This window comes from Neomonachus schauinslandi, chromosome 1 (genome assembly GCF_002201575.2).
Source record: "Neomonachus schauinslandi chromosome 1, ASM220157v2, whole genome shotgun sequence".
Classification (NCBI taxonomy): domain Eukaryota; kingdom Metazoa; phylum Chordata; class Mammalia; order Carnivora; family Phocidae; genus Neomonachus; species Neomonachus schauinslandi.
Genome location: NC_058403.1, coordinates 124,415,842 through 124,436,839, shown reverse-complemented (window position 1 = coordinate 124,436,839; position 20,998 = coordinate 124,415,842). Strand labels below are relative to the sequence as shown.

The following is a 20,998-nucleotide window of genomic DNA, read 5'->3' as shown; positions in this document are numbered from 1 at the left end:
ATGCACTTTAAAATTGATACTATTACCACATCATGAAAATACACCTGTAAATACCTAGAAATGTACCTAATAAAAGATATGCAAGGCTCCACAAAAATCTACTAAACACTACTGAGAGAAAGGAAGAATTTGCTACCTCATCCTCAAAACTGGGAGACAGGAAAGGGGGCTGGGGCTGGAATGGCATGAGATGTCCAAACACGGCATCTCATGCATCATCAGTACTTGACATTTACATTGTTACGACCCTGTAAATATCCACACATAGTATACTATGATTAATATGATTTTTTGGGTACAATCGTTCTTCATGCAATCAGCATTTGCTTTGTTTTCAACATAGCTTTCACCAAATAGTCCCGCAAACTCCTCCATGTCATTAAAATAGCCCCAGTGAAGTCACCTGTCATTGGTCCCATTTTGTTTTTTCCTATGACATGCCTCCTTTCTAGGCTGGTCCATCCTCCTTGCTGTACAGCTGTTCTCCAGATTTGTTCCATTACCATCCTCCTTGCTATCCCCTTGCCCTCCTTTCTGTAGGAGCTTCCTGGTCCCAGTGCACTCCGTTCTTGGTTTACAGGAGGAAGCGGTAATGCCTTATAGATCCTAATCTTGAACGCCACACACTGTGATTTCTGTCACATTCTATTTGTTAGAAGAGAGTCACTAAGTGTAGCTCCCACTTACGGGGATGGGAACTAGGCTCCACCTTAGGAAAGGAGGAGTACCAAAGAATCTGTGGATGCATTTTAAAACCACCAAGATGCACTCGCAAACTCTGTGTGTGTGTGTATGTGTGTGTGTGCGCATGTGTGCATGCCTGCATGTGAGTGTGTGTATGTGTGTGGGTATGGGGAGGGATTCCTAGAGGTGGTCAGATAGGGTTCTGGTCCTGTCACTGGAGTGCTGCCCACAGATTGTACCTGTGGGTGTTTTTCTTGGATTGATCAGTTTTCTCAGAGAAGAAATGCTCGGAGGATATAAGCCAGGTGGCCGGATGCAGGACCTTATGTGGGATGAGGGCTTGGGGTGGTCTCACCATACAGTATGCAGATTGCATATCTTTTCTCTCTAACATCTTATGGTTTCAGATGCTGATTTGCAGGCTCTCTTGAGTGGGAGATTTTCTTTTTCTTTCCCTCTCTTTGGGCTCTCCTTCCTTATCTAGGTAGTTGACGGCTGTTGCAGCCAGCTCCCAGAACTCCCAGATGAGCTGGGTTTTGTACTGGTGGCTCAGGACGCCTGCCATGTGGTCACCTTGGAATATTACAGTGGGTAATATTCGTGGACCAGTGGGTGGAGTGGCGCAACGGCTTGAATTTAAGGCGGTTACACATAGGGAGGGTCTTTTAACAGAGGTGTCCATTAATGGCATAGCTGTTTCACGGAGCGATGAACTCCTGGTCTCTGGAAGATTCTAGAAGAGGCAGGTGGCCGAGTGTTGGAGACAGGATGTCTTCTTTTAGAGCTGGCATCAGTGACGGCTATGATTTCAGGAGGGGCCTGTGACCTCCGGATTCAAGCCATGGCACAACACAGGGCCCTTCAGTCTCATCCTCCTAACACTGAGGACACCGATGGTGTGGCCCTGGGGACAGCTGACATCCACCCGGCAGGTACTGCTCACTGTATTCATGTTAGCTCACTCAGTGCCCATAGGAAACTTGCATGGTGGGTGCGATGATGATCCCCAGCTCACTGCTGAGGACCCCAGGACTAGGAGGATCAGTGACTTGGGGCTGACTGAGGGTTTGTGCTGCGGCTATGACAGCCTGGTGTTGGCAGATGGGGTCGGCCAGAGCTCAGTGAGGAGGGGTCTCCAGCTAGCTTCAGGGCTTCCGCAGTCCAACCAACATTTACAGAAGGGACCCGAGGCTTCAGTCATACATTAATGGCTCCTGATGGCGCAAGACAGCTTTCAGTCAAACAGGGGACCAGCAGCTAAGAAGCCATCTTTCCAGAAAGATGCCCATTCTCTTCTTTTTAAAATGGACTTTTAACACTCTCACGGAGCTTTAAAAATGTCAAGCGAAGCTTTTACTGATAGAGTGGATTTCCTCCCGCAATCAGGTTAACGTGTTCTCTTCACTGTGTCTCTCCTGGGAGGTGGGGAAGGAGATCAGATGCTAAAGAAATGGATGCCAAAGGGTTCATGATGCCCACGCTCGCCTGCAGTTCCCAAGGGCGGAGCCATCACAAAGGATATGGGCAGGGGAGGGGACGGCCTCCAAATGCCTCTGGCGTCTTGGCCACATCTAATTTTTTAGAATGTAATAAAATGTTAATTTTTCCGATCCTCTTCGTGTTCACATACGTACAAACACATCAGCCAAGTGTTCAGGGAGTAATTTGTTATCCTGCGGTGATTTCATTTTAAATAAACGTCTCCTCGTACCACCCCCCTCAGCCCCAGTCCCCCTGTTTTGTCCGTGTGGGAGCTGCCAGGGCCCTCACTTCTAACATCCGTACTTCATTCATCCACGGCCCGATTGTTCTGGCCGTTCGTGACTGTGGCTGCCGCCGTGCCCTGAGCCCACAGGCTTCTCCGCAGCCATCCCTGCCACCCTGGGGCAGGCGCCACCGCCTCGCTCCCTGCCCAGCCCGGGTGAAGTGATGGCTGATTCCTTGTGTCAGAGAGGCAGTCAGCCGTCCCTCCTGATGGAAACAAAGCAGTCTCGGCACAGGCCCGGGGCGGGGGGTTCCTGGGGAAGAAGGGCTCTCCTCTGATCAGTCAGGGCCCTGATGGGCTTCCTCGGGCAAACAGCACGAACACTCCCAGCGGGTGGCCATTTCTGTCTTCCTGTAAACAGACATTCCCCACCGGGGCAGAGAAACTCACTCCCGGACATATGCTTTTGTAGTTAGTTGAGGGAAAGAGGGAAATGACTCTTTAGGATGTTGTTAACTCAACAGCCTGTTTGGTCAATAGCCATGTAAATAAATCCAGTGACCTATGAATTCACTTTTGAAATGACAAATTGATGTTCACTTCAAAAATGTATTCATCATTTATTCTAAATGCAGGCGTCATTTAATCACGGAGATGAAACAGTGAGCAAATCCCACCTGGGCTCCTTCTTCCTGAAGCCATATGCTTGCGTGCGTTTGTGTGCTCCAAGTGGGTATGTTGGGTGGCGTCCCCCTGGAGCCCAGAGGTGTCAGGAGGCCTCCAGACCATCCTTGGCCCTATGGTTTGGCAGCTGACTATTCGGACGGGTATGGGTAGGACTGGTGGATGCCTTTAGCTACATTTGTGTGCTGCCGAACAGAAGCACCCCCAGCTTAGGTTATAGAAGCTCCTTCAAACAGAGTCCTGGAGGGGAGATCTGGGGCAGGAACCACAATTAGGTAGGGAAAAGGCAATTTCATAAAGCTATTCATGGCCAAAGAGTCCTGACTACCCCCTGCCACCTGCAGTCACAGAAAGGGTGGTCATTCCAGTATCTCCCCCTGCCCCAGTTTCCCAGCCCTTCCTGGGGTGTGGCCCTCCCGGAGAGCATCTTAGCTTCTACTCGCAGTGCAGGCCATGGTGTCCAGAGCTGGGCAAAAGGCACAGGGGCCAGTCTTGGTGAACCGGAAACATATTTCAACAAATGTCAGTGAATGGTTATTGGGCTGCTGAGTTATGTTACTTCGCTGGTCCTGTCTTCATCTTTCCTCTCTGTTTTCCTAATGAAACACTTGCCAAACATTTACCAAACCCCTATTTTGTGCCATGGAGAAAAATCAAACTAACTGTGTTCAAACAATTCGTAACCAAGTGCGCGAACCTCCAAGTACCCTCTCAATCACATGAATCATGCAGAAAGTACCTGGTTAACAGATGAGCTAACAAAGTGCTATGTGAGCGTGGAGGGTGGGCAGATAGGGGCTGGTCCAGATCCCTGAAGACCAAGCAGCACTTCTCCAGACAGAGATGGAGGGAAGGACTTCCTAATGAGAAGGAACAGCATGTGTGAAAAGCACGGTAGTGTGAGGGTCCGTGGCCCTTCTGGTGTCATGTGGCTGATTTTTGCAAAAGGGATCTCATGGAGAGTCATGAGAGACAAAGCAGAGAAAGCAGTGTGAAGCCAGAGGGGGGATGATAGATTGAATGTTTGTATCCCCCCACAAAATTCATGGGTTGAGACTGAATCCCCCATATGATGGTGTTTGGAGGCAGGGCCTTTGGAAGGTGATTGGGTCATGAGGGTGGAGCTCTCATGGATGGGATTAGTGTCCTTATAAAGAGACTCCAGAGAGTAAGCATGTCCCTTCCACCATGTGAGGACACGAGGAGAAGGCAACCATCTATGAATCAGGAAGTGGGTTCTCATCAAACACGGAATCAGCAAATGACTTGATGTCAGCTTCCCAGCCTCCAGAACCGTAAGCAATGAGTTTCTGCTGTTTATTAGCCACCCCGTCTATGGTATTCTGTTACAACAGCCAGAAGAGACTAAGACAGTGGGGAACTAAGTCTTATCTCTTGGGCAATGGGGGAGTTTTGGGCAGGTTTTAAGTAAGAGTGTAACATGAGCAGATCCTTCTGGCTTTAGTGTTGAGGCTGCCCTGGGTGACAGGAACCAGGAGGCCAAGGCGGAGAGGGAAGGAAAAAGCTGCCTCTGTCAAATTAGTCCCCAGCACCTTAAAGGCGGCCCTTGGAGGATGCATTCCTCTTGCACAGAGGCAGCTAGATACGGAGCCCACCCCTGTCCCTTTGACAAACAATTTGGTGGCCTCTCATCAGTGATCACTGGATCCCAGATGGCTTTTGGATCTGCTGCCCCACCCCTAGAACCTGCACCCAATCTTTTCTGAATCCTTTGTGGCAGACACAGAGGTGTGCTACTCAGCTTTCCCTTTATGAGAGAACTTGATTATCCGCAAGGAGTACATCAGGTAGCTGAGAGCTTTCAGCTAGCAGTGCCTTCAGGGTCTGCCTTAGCTTTTAGACATTGTTGGATTCAATTTGCTAGTTTTTGGAGGATTTTTATATCTACGTTCATGAGAGATATTAGTCTGTTGTTTTCTTTTCTTACAATGTGTTTGGTTTTGGTATTAGGATAATGCTAGCCTCAGACGAGTTAGGAAGTAAGCCCTCTGCTTCTATATTCTGAAAGAGGTTGTAGAAAATTGGTGTACTTTCTTCCTTAAGTGTTGGGTGGAATTCACCAGTGAACCTATCTGGGCCTGGTGCTTTCTTTGTGAGGGTTATTGATTATTGACTCGATTTCTTTAAAAGATAATACGCCTACTCAGATCACCTATTTCTTCTTGTGTGAATAACCTAGGTTATCAAATTTGGGGGCACAGAGTTACTCATAGTATTCCTTTATTATCCTTTTAATGTGCATGGGATCTGCAGTGACAACCCCTCTTTCACTTCTGATATTGGTAATTGTGTCCTTTCTTTTCTCTTAGCTAACCTGGCTAGAAGATCATAGATGTTATTGATCTTTTCAGAGAACCAAGCTTTTGATTTTGCTGATTTTCTCTATTGAGTTCTTGTTTTCAGTTTATTGATTTCCGCTCTTTTTAAATTATTTTTCTTTTGCTTACTTTGCTCTTCTTTCTAGTTTCTTAATGTGGAAGCTTAGATTATTGATTTTAGAGCCTTCTTCTTTTCTAATATATGCCTTCAATGCTCTAAATTTCCTTCTAAAGAGAGCTTGTGCTGCATCTCTCAAATTTTGATAAGTTGTGTTTTCATTTTCAGGTAGTTCAAAATATTTTAAAATTTTTCTTGAGATTTCTGCTTTGACGCATTAGCTATTTGGAAGTGTGTTCTTTAATCTGCAAATATTTTGCAGTTATCTTTCTGTTACTGATGTCTAGTTTAATTCCACTGTGGTCTGAGAGCAGACATGTGTGACTTCTATTCTTTCAATTGGTTGGTGGTGTGCTTTATGGACCAGAATGTGGTCTATCTTGGTGAAGTTAGGAAAGAATATGTAATCTGCTGTTGTTGGATGAAGTAGTCTATAGATGCCAATTATATCTAGTAGTTTGGGGGTGGTGTTGAGTTCAACTATGTCTTTACTAATTTTCTGCTTGTAGATGGACCCATGCCCCTCACCCCAGAAGCATGAGGGGATTTTTCCCTGATATTCACTGTGAGACCTGGTAGAGATCCAGGAGATAAAACTCACAAAAATGTGGGGGTCCTGATGACTGGGACCCCCTGGAGAGTTTTCAACTCTCAAAGCTGTCCACATTGAGCCCCAGACATTTGTCAATTACAATTCAGGTTATCTCACCCAGGCCATGGTTTCCATGGAGGTTTCTGCTCTGGTGGGTTGTGAATCTCGGTATCACCTGTCAGTCTCTCCAGTTTGGGGAGGGGGGTAGAGGTTTACCTTGTGACTTCACTTCTCCTACAGATATAAGAAGAGTTGTTGATTTTTCAGTTTGTCAGCTTTTTACCTGTTGGAGGGAGTGATGGCTTCTAGGCTTTTTACATGCTGGATCAAAAACCAGATATGTGGCTTATCTTAGCTTTTGAACAGAGGCCAAGCTCTTCTTAGCCTGTAGCCAATGACTGAGCAGACTGGGGTCTTTAGGGCCTGGCCATTTCTACACAAGGGACTCTTCTGTTGCATTGTCTGAGACTTGGACCACTGTCCGAAGTTCTCGCTACCTGATCCTGCTTCCTCCTCCTTTATCTTTCACAGGTATTACCCTCTAGTACCCTGTTTATGTTCCTAACTCTGTCTCAGCATCTGCTTGCCAGGGAGTCCACCTGGTACATTTGATCAATACTGTTGTTTCCAGGAGGAGAACAGGGAAATCTATGAGCCACGGATGTGGATAATCTGATTTACAAGGTGTAGCTTGCTAACCTTCAGGCTGGGCTCCACCACTCACCCTGTCACAGGTCCCCCTTTGGCTGTGCTGCTATGAGCCACCCTACACAGCACCAGGCGGGAGTGAAGACCTCAGCACCTGGCCTCTTCAGAGTCCAGAAAAAGGAGGAGTTTCTGCCTCTCTGTTAAAATCAGTTTTTGCTTGAAGACCCACCTTTTCCATCAGCACCTGACACAAATGATGCTTTCTCCAGAGATGGTCAACTTCTTCTGGAATGCTTTCGTGGAAACCTTGTCGTAACACAACAATAGTCCTGGTGTTCTTATAAGAAGAAACATGGGGAGTCATGGAGCAGGTGGTGGTGGTGGGTCCTCATATCATTGTGGAAAGCAATCCCCACAGTGGAGCTGAGAGATGAGGAAGGCTTGAATTATGGCAAAGGCTGTGGGAGTAGGGTGGATGTGGGGCTGGGAGAGTGGGTCAGAATGGACCAGATTTCATCACTGCGGGGAATGAAGGAGTCACTAGTGACCATCACGAGTCTGACTGAGGTACCTGGGGGATGGAGATGTATTCACTTCGTTGGGGATCCAGGAGGAGTTGGAGGTAATGTGGGGGAGAAAAGTGACTTCGGTTCAGTATCTTTTGATTTGGGGATGCCTGTGGGATATCTAAGGGAAGGCATCCCGATCGCTGCCTGACTTTTAGTTTTCTTTCGTTCTGCTTGCAAAGTCAGAGAGAAGCAGCATCCTGTCAGGGGCTGTTGCTTTCCCTTTGGTCCCTCTGCTGGGTTTTCTCCAGCCCCTTGCCCTCAGGCAAGAGAGGAAACAGCAGCGCAGTCTGCTGGGGGCTGCAGGGCAGGCTCTTAACACAGCAGGGCCCTTCAGATGTTCCGAAACTGACAATCCCAGGTCTACCACCTGCCAGCATCTGTTCCCAGAGACACAGCATCACAAACTCTCCGGACTGGAAGGGACGTTAGAGGTCATCCATTCCAGCCTCGGGCTTGGCATTCTCAGACTGTTCTAATAATTTAAGAGTTCCTCCTCCTATGAATGCGGGAGGCTTTCTTCTGACTTCTCCTTAATATGCTCTTCAAGACATGGTCCACCTGTGCGCTTCCTTCCTCCGGAGACGTGTGCCGGCGGTGGGGGGGGCGGGGGGGGGGGGGGGGGGGGGGAGCTCACGTTTGTGGGTCCAGCAGGGAGGGATGATGCTACAAGTCCAGACTGGAGAACACAGTTCTTTCTGTCCTTCACACTACAGCTACGAGAATGGTCTCCATGGTTACGGCAGCTTCTCAGAGGTGCCTGGATGTTCATTTTCTCTATTTCCCTAAATGTCTAATTTATGAATAATCTGTTTAGGTAACTTGCTGGAAAGTTTCTGTATGTATATGAAAATCAAGAAATAGATATTCAAAACAACAAAAAAAGTAGGCTGATAGGCATTTTGGATATATTCTTTTCTTCTACTAATAACAGAAATTAAGATTGACTTGAAAAATTTCAAGTTAAACAAGATTCAATGAAAGAAACACTGCCTTCATGTTCTTCAAAGGCATGTGAGCCAGAGAGGGGCTGGAGCTAACCTAATTATGTTTTCTTTAATGTGAAATAGCTATTTGCCTGACATTCCATTTGCATCTCCCCATCACATTCAAATGGCTGGGACATTGATTTTTTTTTGTTCTCCTAGGGCTCCCTTTGAACATGAAAGTGTTTTTTCCCTATTTTTTTAATCCCTTGTGAGAGCAGTGATAAGAAAAGATTGATAATTACATTGTTGGATAAAAATGAATATAAATTTTATTGAAAAACAACACCGGCAACAATGTGCGGAAAGCATACTCAACAGCCACTGGCCCACACAACTCAACACACACGTTATGAAAAGTAATCACCTCTTAAGATTTCCAGCTACTTATTCCAAATGAAAAGAAATGATAGACCCCAGATAAAACTGATGTGGGACACAGATGCACATCACCTCTGAATACACTGTTAACAGCAAAGGATGTGGCAATACTGTTCACCTCATGTTTGCTGGGGGCGATCTAGTGTACTTCAAGGATGAACTGGTTTAGAGAATTTATCCTTCCAGTTAGCATAGCATCTCAAACCCAGACCACCGGGGAAACTTTTCTACATTTCAAGTCCTTTGAGAAGAGGATTTCACAAACTTTCTTGGCACCTTGCCCCTCCTGCTTAAAAACAGGAAATAGTTCTTTATGTCTAGCCTAATTCCTTCATGCTTCAGTTAATCTATTTATTTCCTTTTAATCTCAGCAGGCCATGAGGAGTCTGTCCTGGTGGGACAGTGCAGCATATGGGGAACTCACAATGATCATAATCAGATTGAAACGGAGTCCAGCTGTGCGGCTGGCGCGTCGGAAACAAGCTGAAAGGAGTTAATCGCAGTTGTGGTTGTAGCCCATTTGCCCCCCACTCCGGCACCCTCCCCGACCTTCTGCACCCTTCTGCCTGTGGCCTGAGGGCTGCCATCCCAGGACTTGCCAGCCAAAGCCCTGAGTGTGATCAGTCTCGGTCCTTCACCGGCGTAGTAACGAGTGCGGTCAGAGCTGTCCCTTCCAGTCCCATATCCAGTGTTTCCGTTTCAAGGCGCGATTTCCCGGCAAAAGACTCCCCAGTATTACATGTCGTGTCTTCTCACCCGGCCAGGCAGTCCCCAAGCTCGCCTCACAGCTTGCGCGTGGCAGAGACGTGCTCCGTGTGCACACGAGGAAGCACCCAGGGAACTGAACATAAACATCTCAGCAGATATTTCAAATTCTGCGTAAAAAACCCTGGCGAGCGACTCGGCCGCGCAGTGCTGCTCGCCGGCAGCTCCACGTTCTGGGCACCAGGGGGCGCCCGAGCCATTCCACCGGTCGCGGGGACTCCAGCACCAGGAAACAAAAATGGGGATTTGAATAAAAGGCTTCGAAACGCAACCCTGAATTCTACCCTGAGCAGCATGCGTGTAAAAATTCATGAAGATTGGATTTCATTTCATGTATTTTTACTTCAGTGGAAAGAAATACAGGTGATTTCTGACTGTGCCTACAGCTGTCTTTACGAAGGGGGGGGGGTCTGGTTAACGCAGAGGGAGGGGCGCACGGTTGCTCTCCAGGTGGGGCCTGGGCTTGGTTCCTGGGCAACTCCTACTGTGCCGGGGGGTGGGGAGGTGGTGGCATCCTCTGCCTGCTCTAGAATGTACTGATTAGTTATATTATTTTTAAAAAGATACACGTTCTCATCGGGGCTAGCCATGGCTCTGGGTCCAGGGAGTGACATGAGTCATAGAAGGCACTTACTATTTGGATAAAACACAGCACCTTTCTTTCAGCCCATAAAATCAAAGGTATGAAAAAAGGCTGTTTTCGGGGTGTAAGAACTCCCTTTGTTTTCCTGTCGTAGTTAGTGCACAGCGGTTCCGCCTCTGGGGTCTTTGTGCATTTTCCAGGCGTGTGTGTCAACTGTGCCAAAGGCTTGGGAGGCAGAGCCTGCCAGAGGGCACAAGACACAGTCCAGGGGAGAGCCCAGACCCCCTATGATGTTCTGCCCTGGTGTTCCAGGCCCCCAGCCTGGGCAACCCTGTCACATGGCTCTGGGCCAGGTCCAAGCTGGGTGGCACCGGGGACCTTTGGGGAGATGCGGGACTGAAGTGTTGGGAGCCTGGAACTTTAGGCAGGCCTGTTTGAGGGAGGCTGCTGCTGCCCACCCTGAGCTCTGAGATGGCAGGGGCAGGACCCCCTGGTTCCCTCCATAACCCCGGCATCGAGCGCGGAGCCCTGTGCTAATTAAGTGCCCCGTGAACATTTGCCGAATACACAAATGTGAGGATGAAGGCAGAGGAGGCGTGAGCATCCAGCTGGCCTGGCTGTCGCTGAACCTGAGGACATTTAGAACAGTATTTGGTTGGGGGCTGCTGGGCCAGTGCCCGCTCTCAGGGTGAGGGTGCGGAGACGGGAGGGGCCACAGAGTGGAGCAGCCAGGAGGCAGGGACCCCCTACAGGGGTTCCTTGTGCTGGGAGGGGGCTGCAGTGGCCACGCAGGGCCTCTCCCTCCTTCCCTCTGGGCTGCCCTTGCAGGAAAGAGCCAGCCTTGCTGCTGTTGCCATGGCAACACGGGCCTGAGGTGCTGCTAAGGCTCCTAGGGCTGGAGCTGGCGTGGACGGCAGGACCCCAGGGGTCTCTCATGTCAGAGACAGGCAGGAAAGGAGATGGGATGTGGACAAGCACAGAAGCGGCTCCCGGAGCGGGTGGAGGTTCCCCTGTGTGGGCTTTGCTGGTAGGGAGCCTTGGGGGCTGGCAGAGCCCTGTTATTTCATGAGTCTCCTTGGCACTACAGTGTTTGCACTCCTCCCTGCCTGGCCTCCCTGCCTGGGTCTTTAGGGCTATCACCAAGCCCCCCCCCGCCCCCAGGGCCTAGCAGCCTCCTGAAGCTCCCCGTGAAAGTGGAGGCTGGGGCCTGAAGCCCAGGCTCTGAGAAGGCCTGGAGGGCCAGCGACTCCCTAGACTGAACTGGCCTGTGGGCCCGTCGGGAGCACGGAGTCGGAGGCCTCACAGCCTCAGACTCAGGTGGCAGGGCTGCTGTGTTGTCCCCCGCCCTCTGGCCCTCCCCCCAGGGCACCCAAGAGCGGGCCCTGGGAGCCTCCTCGTGACCTTCCTATTGCCACATGGCCATTGTGTCCAGGGACCATGGAGCTTCGGGCCGGGTGCGGGCTGGTCAGCTTCCTCTTCACACCTTCTCTTCTCTAGGGCTCTTGAAGAGCGAGGGGCAGCGGGAATGCAGATGGTCAGATCTGGGGGAAATAATGGTAGGCCGACCGTCCCTGGGGTCCAGGAATTGGTGAGAAACACTGAGGCTATCCGAAACGGGCTCTGTGATTCAGGATGACTCAGCCTTGCAGATCAGGTCCCTCCTGGGCACGGAGGAGAATTCTCTCATCATCACGTGAAAAAGCTTTCTGTCTGGGCAACCCCCCTGCTTTCCCACATCAGCCCTATAAAGACAACAAGAGCATTACTACGCGAAGGGGGCGTCTGGGCAGTGGTGTACCCTTTACAATACCTTGGATTTACATAGCACCTTTGTCTTCTACAGGGCCTCTGCCTCAGTCCCCTGGGCCACGGCCACAACCGGGTGAAGCCATGGGAACGCCAACATCCCCGCCTCCGTGGCGAGCAGAGAGCGAGGCAGAGGCCTCCAAGAGACTGCGTGCAGACTTGGTGGTGTCCAGGGCCCTCCCTGGGCAAGTCTGGCCTCGGCCCTCTGGGCGGGGGTGGCCGGGGGGTGCCGGGCCTCACTGGGCGTTCACTTTGTATTTCAGTATGTAGGAGTAGAAGTTGTGGTTGGCGTTCTCCAGCACCATGACGTAGATCTCGCGGCAGCCAGCCGTGCTGCAGCTGCCCTCCCAGTAGCCCTCTCTAGTCAGGGTCAGGGGCCACGTGTCCTGCCCCTTCACCAGGGCTTTGGCGACGCCGTGGAGCTTCAGTTTGAACGGGACGTTCCGGTTGGCAGGAAGCACGCCCGACAGAGGCTCCAGCAACTCATTGTCCTGCCCCCAGTTGCCAAAGCTCTCGGGGAACATGGGCCAGTTCACCTTGGTGTTGGTGCAGCACAGCAGATAATTGAAGACGAAGACGTAGTTGCCCGGCTCCAGCCTCTTCTTGACAAAGATCTTGAGGGCAAACTTGCCAGCCTGGGGCAGCTGGACCTTCAGCTCTGCCCGCTTCTGCCGCTGCACCTGGAAGATGTAGCGCCGCTGCGTCTCCTCGGTGACGGGGCCCTCGTCCCCATGCAGGGAAGCCAGGACGCTGATGCCCTCCTCCACGCCGAAGCTGACCGAGCAGCGCCCGTCGCCGGTGTGGATGATGGGGTCGGGGTGGGAGGGCTTCACGATGCCCATCTGCTCCGAGAACCAGCTGGGGCCCACGGGCTGGTGCAGCTCGGCCGGCAGCCGGACACTGATGTCCACGTAGTTGCACTTGAGCGTGTACTCGAGCACTGAGCTGTAGACGTCGGAGCTGCCTTTGGCAAAGATCTGCAGCTTGTGGGTGCCCACCGTCGGAGGGTATATGTCCAGCTTCATCCCGTTCTTCCTGAGGCTCAGCAGCCCATGCTCCTGCTTGCCATTGAGCATAAACATGAAGAGCGTTGGGGCACAGCTCTCGATGGTGATGGTGGCTTTCCCGTTCACTGTGGAGAGAGAGAGCCGGGCTCAGGTGGGATGGGTCCAGGGTGTGCCGACGTGCTGCTAAATGTTTAACAACTGGCTCTCCGCGGGAAGAAGCCCTGACTCTAGCATCTGCCCATTTCCACGGTGTAACTACTTTCAGCACCCTGGATTTTAAGCAGTCGAGGTGATGTCACCGAACAGGATGTAAGCCAGCTGCGGCACACCACTGGAGGGGCTCCCCTCCCCGCTCTAGGTGGTTCTCTTAGGGTGCGCTGAAAGCTGAGGGTCTCAAGAGAAAATCTGCCCCAGCTGCATGTGCTTGCCTCACCCAAGTGATTCTCGCAAGACGAAGGTGGTCCGGAGGCTTAGCCTGATTCCAGAGAAGGGGAGAGGGCCCGGGGGCAAGGAGGGCCCATGACTGGTTGGAGGGCCGCCCTTTGTCTCCTTCCAGTCTTAAGTCTTGCTTCACACAGCTCCCTCCAGCCCCTGTTCATTATAGTGTCAGCCCTGTCAGGTGAACATTGGACCTGAAAACCCGGCTGGACCACTGGACGCGGTGCTCCAGGGGCGGGGCTGCCTCCTCGCCTCCCCCTGCCCCAACCCAGGACTCTCACTTGGGCGAGGCTTGGCCCGTCTCTGGAGGGCCCTTTGCATCCACTCTCCCTCTATCTCTCCCCATGCCCTCCAGTTTTGTCTTCCTCTGTCCCAGTCACTGTTTTTCAGGGTGAGTTCTCTGGTTCTACAGCCCATGAGCACTCCCCTACCTCATCCTCCCTGCCTCACAGGACCACAGGGAGGGGCAGTGGCTCCTTGCAGAGCCTCAATCCCCTTCCTCTTGGAAGCCTCACACCTGCGCCTTGTCCCAGCAACCTCCCCACCCCGTTGGGGTTCACAGATGAGCGCAAAGGAAGGAGACAGACTACCGCCAGAACCACACTCACTAGTAACCTTTTCCCGGTCTGAGGTACAATGCTCTTGATGGGGAGGTCATGCCTGGGTTCTAGGACAAGTACCCCCAAGACCTCCCCTCTAATCTGCCCCAAGGCCCCGACTCCAGGCTGCTCTGCTCCTGCATTCAGTGCTAACTCCCAACCAGCCAGTGAGAATCCCCCAGCGGCAGCAGGAAAGGCTGGGAGCTTCCTGGCTGGCTCCCCTCTGCTTCTTCGTGGGCTCCAGCCCAGCCCACCCACCACCGCCCCGTTCCCTCTGCTGCCATTCCTTCCCTCTCTGCTATACTTCTTGTGGGGTGCTTGGTGCTTTGGTGTTATCTTCTTTGTCTACCTTCTTTCTCCACTGCCTCCAGCCACGATGGGACATCTGTCCCATGGTAACCTCCAAAAGGAAAGTGCCCAAGAACAACAGACTTGTTATCAGTCTCTCTTGGTTGAATCTCTCCTCTCCCCTGGCTTCCTCTTATAAGCCAACTCAGTGGGCAGAAGTTGTCTCAGCCTTCAACTGCTCATGACCCCGTCTTGTTCTGTCTTGCTTCCGAGTTGGCTGTGAGATCCCACGGAATTCACCTTTGATGAGGAGTGCCATCCAGCACTTCCACAGGGCCGCCCAAGGGCCCCTGGGAAATTGTCTACCTGGTCATTCCTGGGTTCACTTGTGTGGGTCACCATCCAACTGGAGACCAGTGAGAGTCCTATCCCCTCCTGCCTGGCCTGAGTCAGGACCCTCCTTTTCCGGACCACAGGGCATTCTCCCACATATCCCAGAGCCCTCACACCTGTCCTCCCCTCCACCGCTTTTCCCCAAACCTGATAAGACCTTAGCATGACGTCTGACTGCAGAGAAGCCTTTTTCCATGCCCTCAGGTGAGGTCCAGCTCCCCTGGAAGCCTCTCTTGTAGCTCCACATCTCCTTCAGGAAACTTAGCACCATTGTACTGAATTAGTTCTCTGCAATGTCTGTCTTCCCTGCAGGGGTGAGCACTGTGGGGAACTGCCCTCCTGCCTCCTTTCACGCGTGTCCCAGGGCTGCCCAGGGCGCCTGGCCCAGCATATTCTCTGCAAAGGTGAGCTGAATGGCTGGAAGACTTGAAAGAAGGACTCTGGGGATTCTGGGGAAGCCTGTGACCTCCCCTGCGTCCCCTCTCCCTCCAACCCCCCTCTCCCCCATCAGTGGTATCCCACCCCCCACACCCCTCACACCCCCCTGTCCTCTTCCTTCCCTGCTTTTCACCCACCTGTTTCCCTCTTCTGCTTTCTTCCCATCCTCACTCTTAACACAACTAGCTCCAACAAAGAAAAAGTCTTGAAATATGCATCACGAATATGGAATCAAATTTGAGATTACTGTATATTAAGAATCCCAGTGTTTACATTTCTGTGTCTCTTGCAAAGGCAAGTTCTACTCCGTGGCATTAATTGGATATTGGTGTGGCCTGGACCATTCTTCCGTGGTTCCATGGCCCACACCAGTCAGAACAGGCTCCCCATCTGATATGAGCACAGGAAACGCGTTCTCAAAGACAGCAACCTCACACTGTTATTTTAGCAGCAGGAGCCTCCAGGTATTTGTAGTTTTAAAAAAGTATTCAGGAGTTCAGCAAACTGGTTAGGGAAAGCAGTGTGAGGTGGAAGGGATGAATCAGCTGGCAGTAACTTGGGGACACCTGTGCTCCCTGTTCCCCTATCCCTCTACAGTGTGGGATGGGGCTCCCCTTCAGACCCACCCGAGACCTCTCTGTGCTAACAGCCGGTGTGAGCTCAGACCCTTCCCTCCTGGGAGTATACGGGTCCCCTGGTAGCAGAGATGGTGCCAACAGGCAGGCCTTTGCGTAAGCGTGGGTGTGTGGGTGTGGGTGTGGGTGTGGGTGGGGGGGTAGGTGCACTGACTAGGCTGTGCTGAGCCCTGTAGTGTGTCCAGGTTATGTGTCCAGCCCTGGACCAGGCACCAGGGCCTTGGACAGACATAAGACGAAGTCCTCTGCAGTCAGCCCTGCGAGGCTCGTGACCACAGTTCTGTACCCTCTCCCACACAGCTGGCCCCCCCATAAACCTCAGAGCGCACAAACACACCTGGCTGGGTACCTGTGGCCCCTGTGGGGACGTAGGGAACAAAGGTCAGTCCAGGCCAGCCGTGGGGACAGCTCAGCTAGGGGTCCTGCCCCTCCTACTCCCAGGAAAGTTGGCTGGAAAAGGCTGGACTTTGCCTCCAGGAGGGAAGCTTGTGAGGGAAGGGCACAGAGGAAGGCAGGCTGCGCCTCTGGAGCCAGCCCTGGTCTAGGGGTGCTTGAGTTCAGGCGTTGGAGGGCTTGCTGTGTCCTTCCAGAGCATGTCCGTCCCTATGTTTGGGGATGCCTGTTCTCTTCCAGCTCTTAAGACCCAGCTCAGCAGCCACTCCCTAATAAAGCCTCCCCCGGTCCTCTGTCCTGGGAGACCCCCACTGCTCTCCCACTAGCTGCTCAGACCACTGACACACAGAGCCCCGCGTGGCTGGGCCAACACGTCCTCTTTGCCAGGAGTTTGGAGAATTCGGCAGGCTAGTGAGCTTCTGTCGGGGACCTGAACTGGGAGGTGGGGACAGCCAGGCCTGTGGCGGTCCTTGACCTGCTGCGGGAACTGGGAGAGACTCACCCAACGGGGACCCTCCAGCCCTAGCTCACTGACAGGTTGGGCTGTAAATGGGGTCCTCAGGGCCTAGGGAAACTCAAGGACTTCCTATGCATCCCCTTTTTGGCTTATGCTGCTGTGAGCCGGTGTCTGTCCCTGCAAACGTGACCTGTGGCTGTGTCCTGCGCCGATGGCCCGATGGACTTGGCTGCCTTAATAGCGTCCGCATATACATACAGCTTACACGGAGCCCACGGGCCCTGGCTGGGCCCTGACAGGGCAGTCCCCTGGGGCCCAGAGGCCTCGAGGCGCAGAGCATGCTGCTCCGTCCCTTCCGCGAGATGCCAGCCACTTGCTCTGTCCCTGCCGCGAGATGCCGGCCACCTGCTCCGGGCTTACCTGTTTTGATCACAGAAGTCTCTGGGTGGGCACTCAGCATTCCCTTGTTGTAGAATTCACTCTTGTGATACATGTTGTTCTCAAACTGCTTCAGAGATTGAGGAGGTTTTAGCAGTTGCCAGTTCTTGTTGTCTGGGAAATGGTCCTCGATGAACAGTGCGGGATGGGTGAGGAAGTAGAATTCATTGTAGCTAGAGGTGGGGTGGGGGGAGCTGGTCAGTGGCCATGTGCTGTGAGTAGGCCTCAGCTCTGTAGAGAAGGAGGTGGGGCTCGCAGGGGGATCTTTGGGGCCTTCTTTTGTCTAGCGCTTCCACAGGAGGGGTCCTGCCAACAACCCGATGGGGAGAGGCACTATGTCCGGTCTTAACATGGGCGCTGCAGATGGCCTCTCAGTGGCTGCTTCCAGAAAGAGGGGCCATGGCAGGATCTGCGGCCCCCTTTAAGTGAAGGCCATAGTCCATGTGGAGCTGTGTCCAGGTGGGGATTGGGCTCCCCCTTCTCTCAAAGCCCGACAGAGATTTGAGGGAGCAAAGGCATAATCCAGGGACCAGGTGCCAACCAGCAGGGTGGAGGGAAGGCAGGTAGGGAGAGTCGTGGATGAGCAGCCCTCCTGTGGTCCCTGGGGCCAATGAGACATGGCTCTCTAGCGGTTAGTGATGGGGATCAAGAGAAGAACAGGGAGACTCATCTGAGCTAAAGCTTCTCTCTTAGCTTGTATTTGGCCTGTGTGCAGGCCTGTCGAGATTTAAACTGCAAAAATCGGACAATGCTCTCATTTTTCTGGATAAAAAAGAATCTGAGTTGCTGAGAGATCTTATGATCCCAGGTGAATATCACGGCTTTAGGTTAAGACCATAGTTGGCCAGAGCCTTGGAGAACAGACATGCTCCAGCGCCCTGCACCCCAGCACCCTGCCCCACCGTGGTCACAGTGACTCTGTACCCACAGACTATAACCTCTTCCTCAGAGATGTGATGCGGCTGCATTTGGCCCAGAGATGTGGGGGAGGAGCCCTGGCATCTGGGGGAAGAGAATTCTGGCATCCCTGCATTGTAATACAGCCAGTGGGTCAAAGACCTGAAGGGAACCTACAGATGTTAAAGTAGCTTCTCAGCTCTGCCTTCCTCTCTTGTAGGGCCTGTGGGCAAATGCTGGGCTTTCAGCACTTGGGCAGAGGGAGCGATGGGGAGCCAGAGGAGGGATTTAGTCAGCAGAGGGTGAGGTGACAAAAGGGTCCGGGCCCTTCCTATTGGCTTGGAGCTGAATCATTTCACAGCTGGAGGGACGGTGGGAGGGGCTAGCAGCGAGGAGAGGCCACCCTGGCCCTCCCTGCCCTCCCACCTGGCCTTCTCCACCTGCTGCTACCTTCAACCTCATGCCTCCCCCATTTCCACCAGCCGGACAGGCAACAGCACCGAGATTTCTACTTACAGGAAGGTGAATTTGGAGGTGGTAGAATCCACCAGGCCACTGCCCCAGGTGCTGTCCACCAGGTGCCATCTCCCCTCCAGGTACACGGCATTCCAGGCGTGGTCAAAGTCCCCCGAGAAGCTCTGCCCCGTCTGGTAGCCAAAGCCCTTGGAGTAGCCAGGCACAGTCATGCACTGCACGCCGGCGATCCTGGGGGCAGGACAGGGGGTCTGAGAGGTGGCTCCTGCGGGGGCTGCAAATCATCACCACCTGCTCCTCCATGGAGACCGAGCAAATCACCTCTGAGACATCTTTCCCCAGGCAGAGCCCGCCTGAGTGCTCTGCCTGCCGCTCTTCAGGAGGACAATGGGTGCAATGGCGAGGATCACCCCAAGAACATGGAAACCAGGAAAGGATGATGTTCTTGAAGAATCAGAGCAGCTCGAAACACGTGGCTGAGGAGCTGGGTCTAGGTGACACGGGTGGGGTGTCATGGAGGGGTGCTGGACGTGAGGGTACAGAAGAAAGCTGAGCCCTACTCTGTCCAGTCATGTGCTGACTGACTGCCCTGGCCACAGTTTCAGCGTCCCCTGTAGACGTCCTTTGAGGGGTGGAAATGTTGACCAGTCAGCCCGAGTTCTTCGGCCCTCTCGAGAGTATGCTCCCCCAGTGCTTACAAGCACTCCGGCACCACTTTTGGTGGCCTGGGCAGTGGGGGATGGATGATGGTCACCTGTGGGGACTACAGAAATCATGGGCAAGCTACAATGTGGGCGTTGAAGCTCAAACCCTGAGGCCCACCCCAAGGCCAAAGCAAGAACCCCGAGAGTCCTTCCATGACCAGCTGGCCTTCCTCTTCAGCCATGGCAGGGACCAGGGTGGGCTGCTCTTCTGACCCAGGGGACGCCCTGTGCGAGTTTTCTTGGGGGTCTTTGTGTGAATTAGAAAAAGGTATTCCTTCTTTAAGACACTTTCCTTTCACATCTGGCGGCTTGGTATAACACACACACTCGGTGCTGTCCAGGATGTTCGCGACGGCTCCTTCCACGGGGCTCCCTGAGTATCGCACAAGCTGCCCTGCACACTCTGCGCTCACCTCACACGAACCGGTTCCTGCTCTGGGTGTTAGCCAGGCCTGGGGGCCTCTGGTGGCCGGGGGCCTTCTGTGGACCAGCGCTGCAGACCCCAATGCTCTCAACAAGAGGGCCATGGAGCCTCTCCCGGGAAGGGGGAAAACGGCTCCCCGTTCATTATAGGAACAGGGGACATTTTCCCTATAAAAACATATGTTTCTAAATCTTTTTGGTTTTTTTTTGAGAGAGAGAATGAGAGAACATGTGCATGTGAGTAAGCGGGTGGGGGGGGGGGGGGTGGAGGGGCAGAGGGGGAGCGAGAGCGAGACCTGAGCCGAAATCTAGTCAGACGCTCAACCGACTGAGCCACCCAGGCGCCCCTAAAAAGTATGTTTAATTGCCCATTAGAATACTGGATTAAATATTACTTATCATTTGTTGAGAGAAGCAGTGAAGCAAAATGGGGAGCCTGCACGTTTCCACGTTCCACCCTGCTTCAGCCGAACAGTGTCCTGTTCCCACGTCTGCCTGAGCTTCCCTCCTCCGTGGGGTGCAGGCCTGCCCTTCCGCCTAAGGCTTCACAGAAGGGGGGCCAGGCCTCCCAGGCTGTCTGAGACATGCCGCGAGAACAGAGCAGCGAGGCGCTCCGGGAAGGATTTCAGGAGCACTTGGGGAACGGGGCAGAGAGCAAGAGGGACGGGATCCTGATGTCAGGTTTTCCTGCTGCTGAAGGGCCAAAACCTACTCCTGGAGCAGAAGGGCCTCCCAGAGGCAGGAGACACAGGAGGCAGCAGGCCGAGGAGGAGCCCCAGAAGTGCAGCGTGCATGCCTGGAGGGTCCCCTGCCTCATTAGCTGCAGATGCAGTGAAGGGGTGCTTCTGGGGGTCGGAACTGAATGTGTTTACAGTCTCAGAGAAAACAGGCAGCAGAGGGGGAGGGGCGAGAGCCAGGCCAGAAGGGTGGGATGGAAGGCAGATTGGGGGGCTTCCCTGGGAGGTGGGGCTCCACCTACTCAGAGTGAGTGAGAAGTGTGAGGTAAGACACGCTCCTGACACAATATGAACTGACAGAAGCCTATGGAACCCCGCGGTCAGCACAAGGCCCGAGTGTGCGTGTGCGTGTGCGTGTGCGTGCGCGTGTGTGGGAGGGTGTGCTTGTGCAGGGCGAGAGGCAGAGGAGGAGGGCAGAGTGAGACAGGCCGGCTGCACCTGGGCTCCTAGTGATGCGATTACGGGCGATTGTGATTTTCTTCTTTAAACTCCTTTAGATCTTCTAAATTTTCAGTAATGATTATGTGTTACTTTTAGAATTGGAAAAAAGCCATAAATACTACTTGAAATTACATTCTTCGGTGAGTTATTTTCCTTTTTTGCCCAGAAACGTCTGTGTGCATCACCCATTTCCAGGCGCGTGTGGAGGGGTGTGGAGTCCTGGGAAGAGTCCTGCGGTAAGCTGGGCTGACGGAGGGGAGCTGCGGCCCTCTGGACGCACTGCCCCCTAGGGCCGCAGCTCCCCCCAGAGGCCCGGCCTCCGCTCACAGCTTCCTGTGGTCCAGGAAGGAAGGGGAGCGCTGCAGGTCCACACGGCCCC

General features: G+C 53.0%; 1 protein-coding gene across 3 annotated transcripts in view; it reads right to left on the bottom strand.

Moving 5' to 3' along the window:
- Positions 1-12,014: 12,014 nt before the first annotated feature.
- KY (kyphoscoliosis peptidase) overlaps positions 12,015-20,998 on the bottom strand; it is a 44,418-nt gene continuing 35,434 nt past the window's right edge. For all 3 annotated transcript variants that reach the window (XM_021678765.1, XM_021678766.1, XM_044915544.1), the window contains 3 exons: positions 18,357-18,545; positions 16,926-17,116; positions 12,015-12,989 (listed from right to left, as the gene is read on the bottom strand). In XM_021678765.1, coding sequence (XP_021534440.1) covers positions 12,094-12,989; positions 16,926-17,116; positions 18,357-18,545 — 1,276 coding nt within the window. In that variant the 3' untranslated portion in view covers positions 12,015-12,093. The remainder of the gene's footprint in view (positions 12,990-16,925; positions 17,117-18,356; positions 18,546-20,998) is intronic.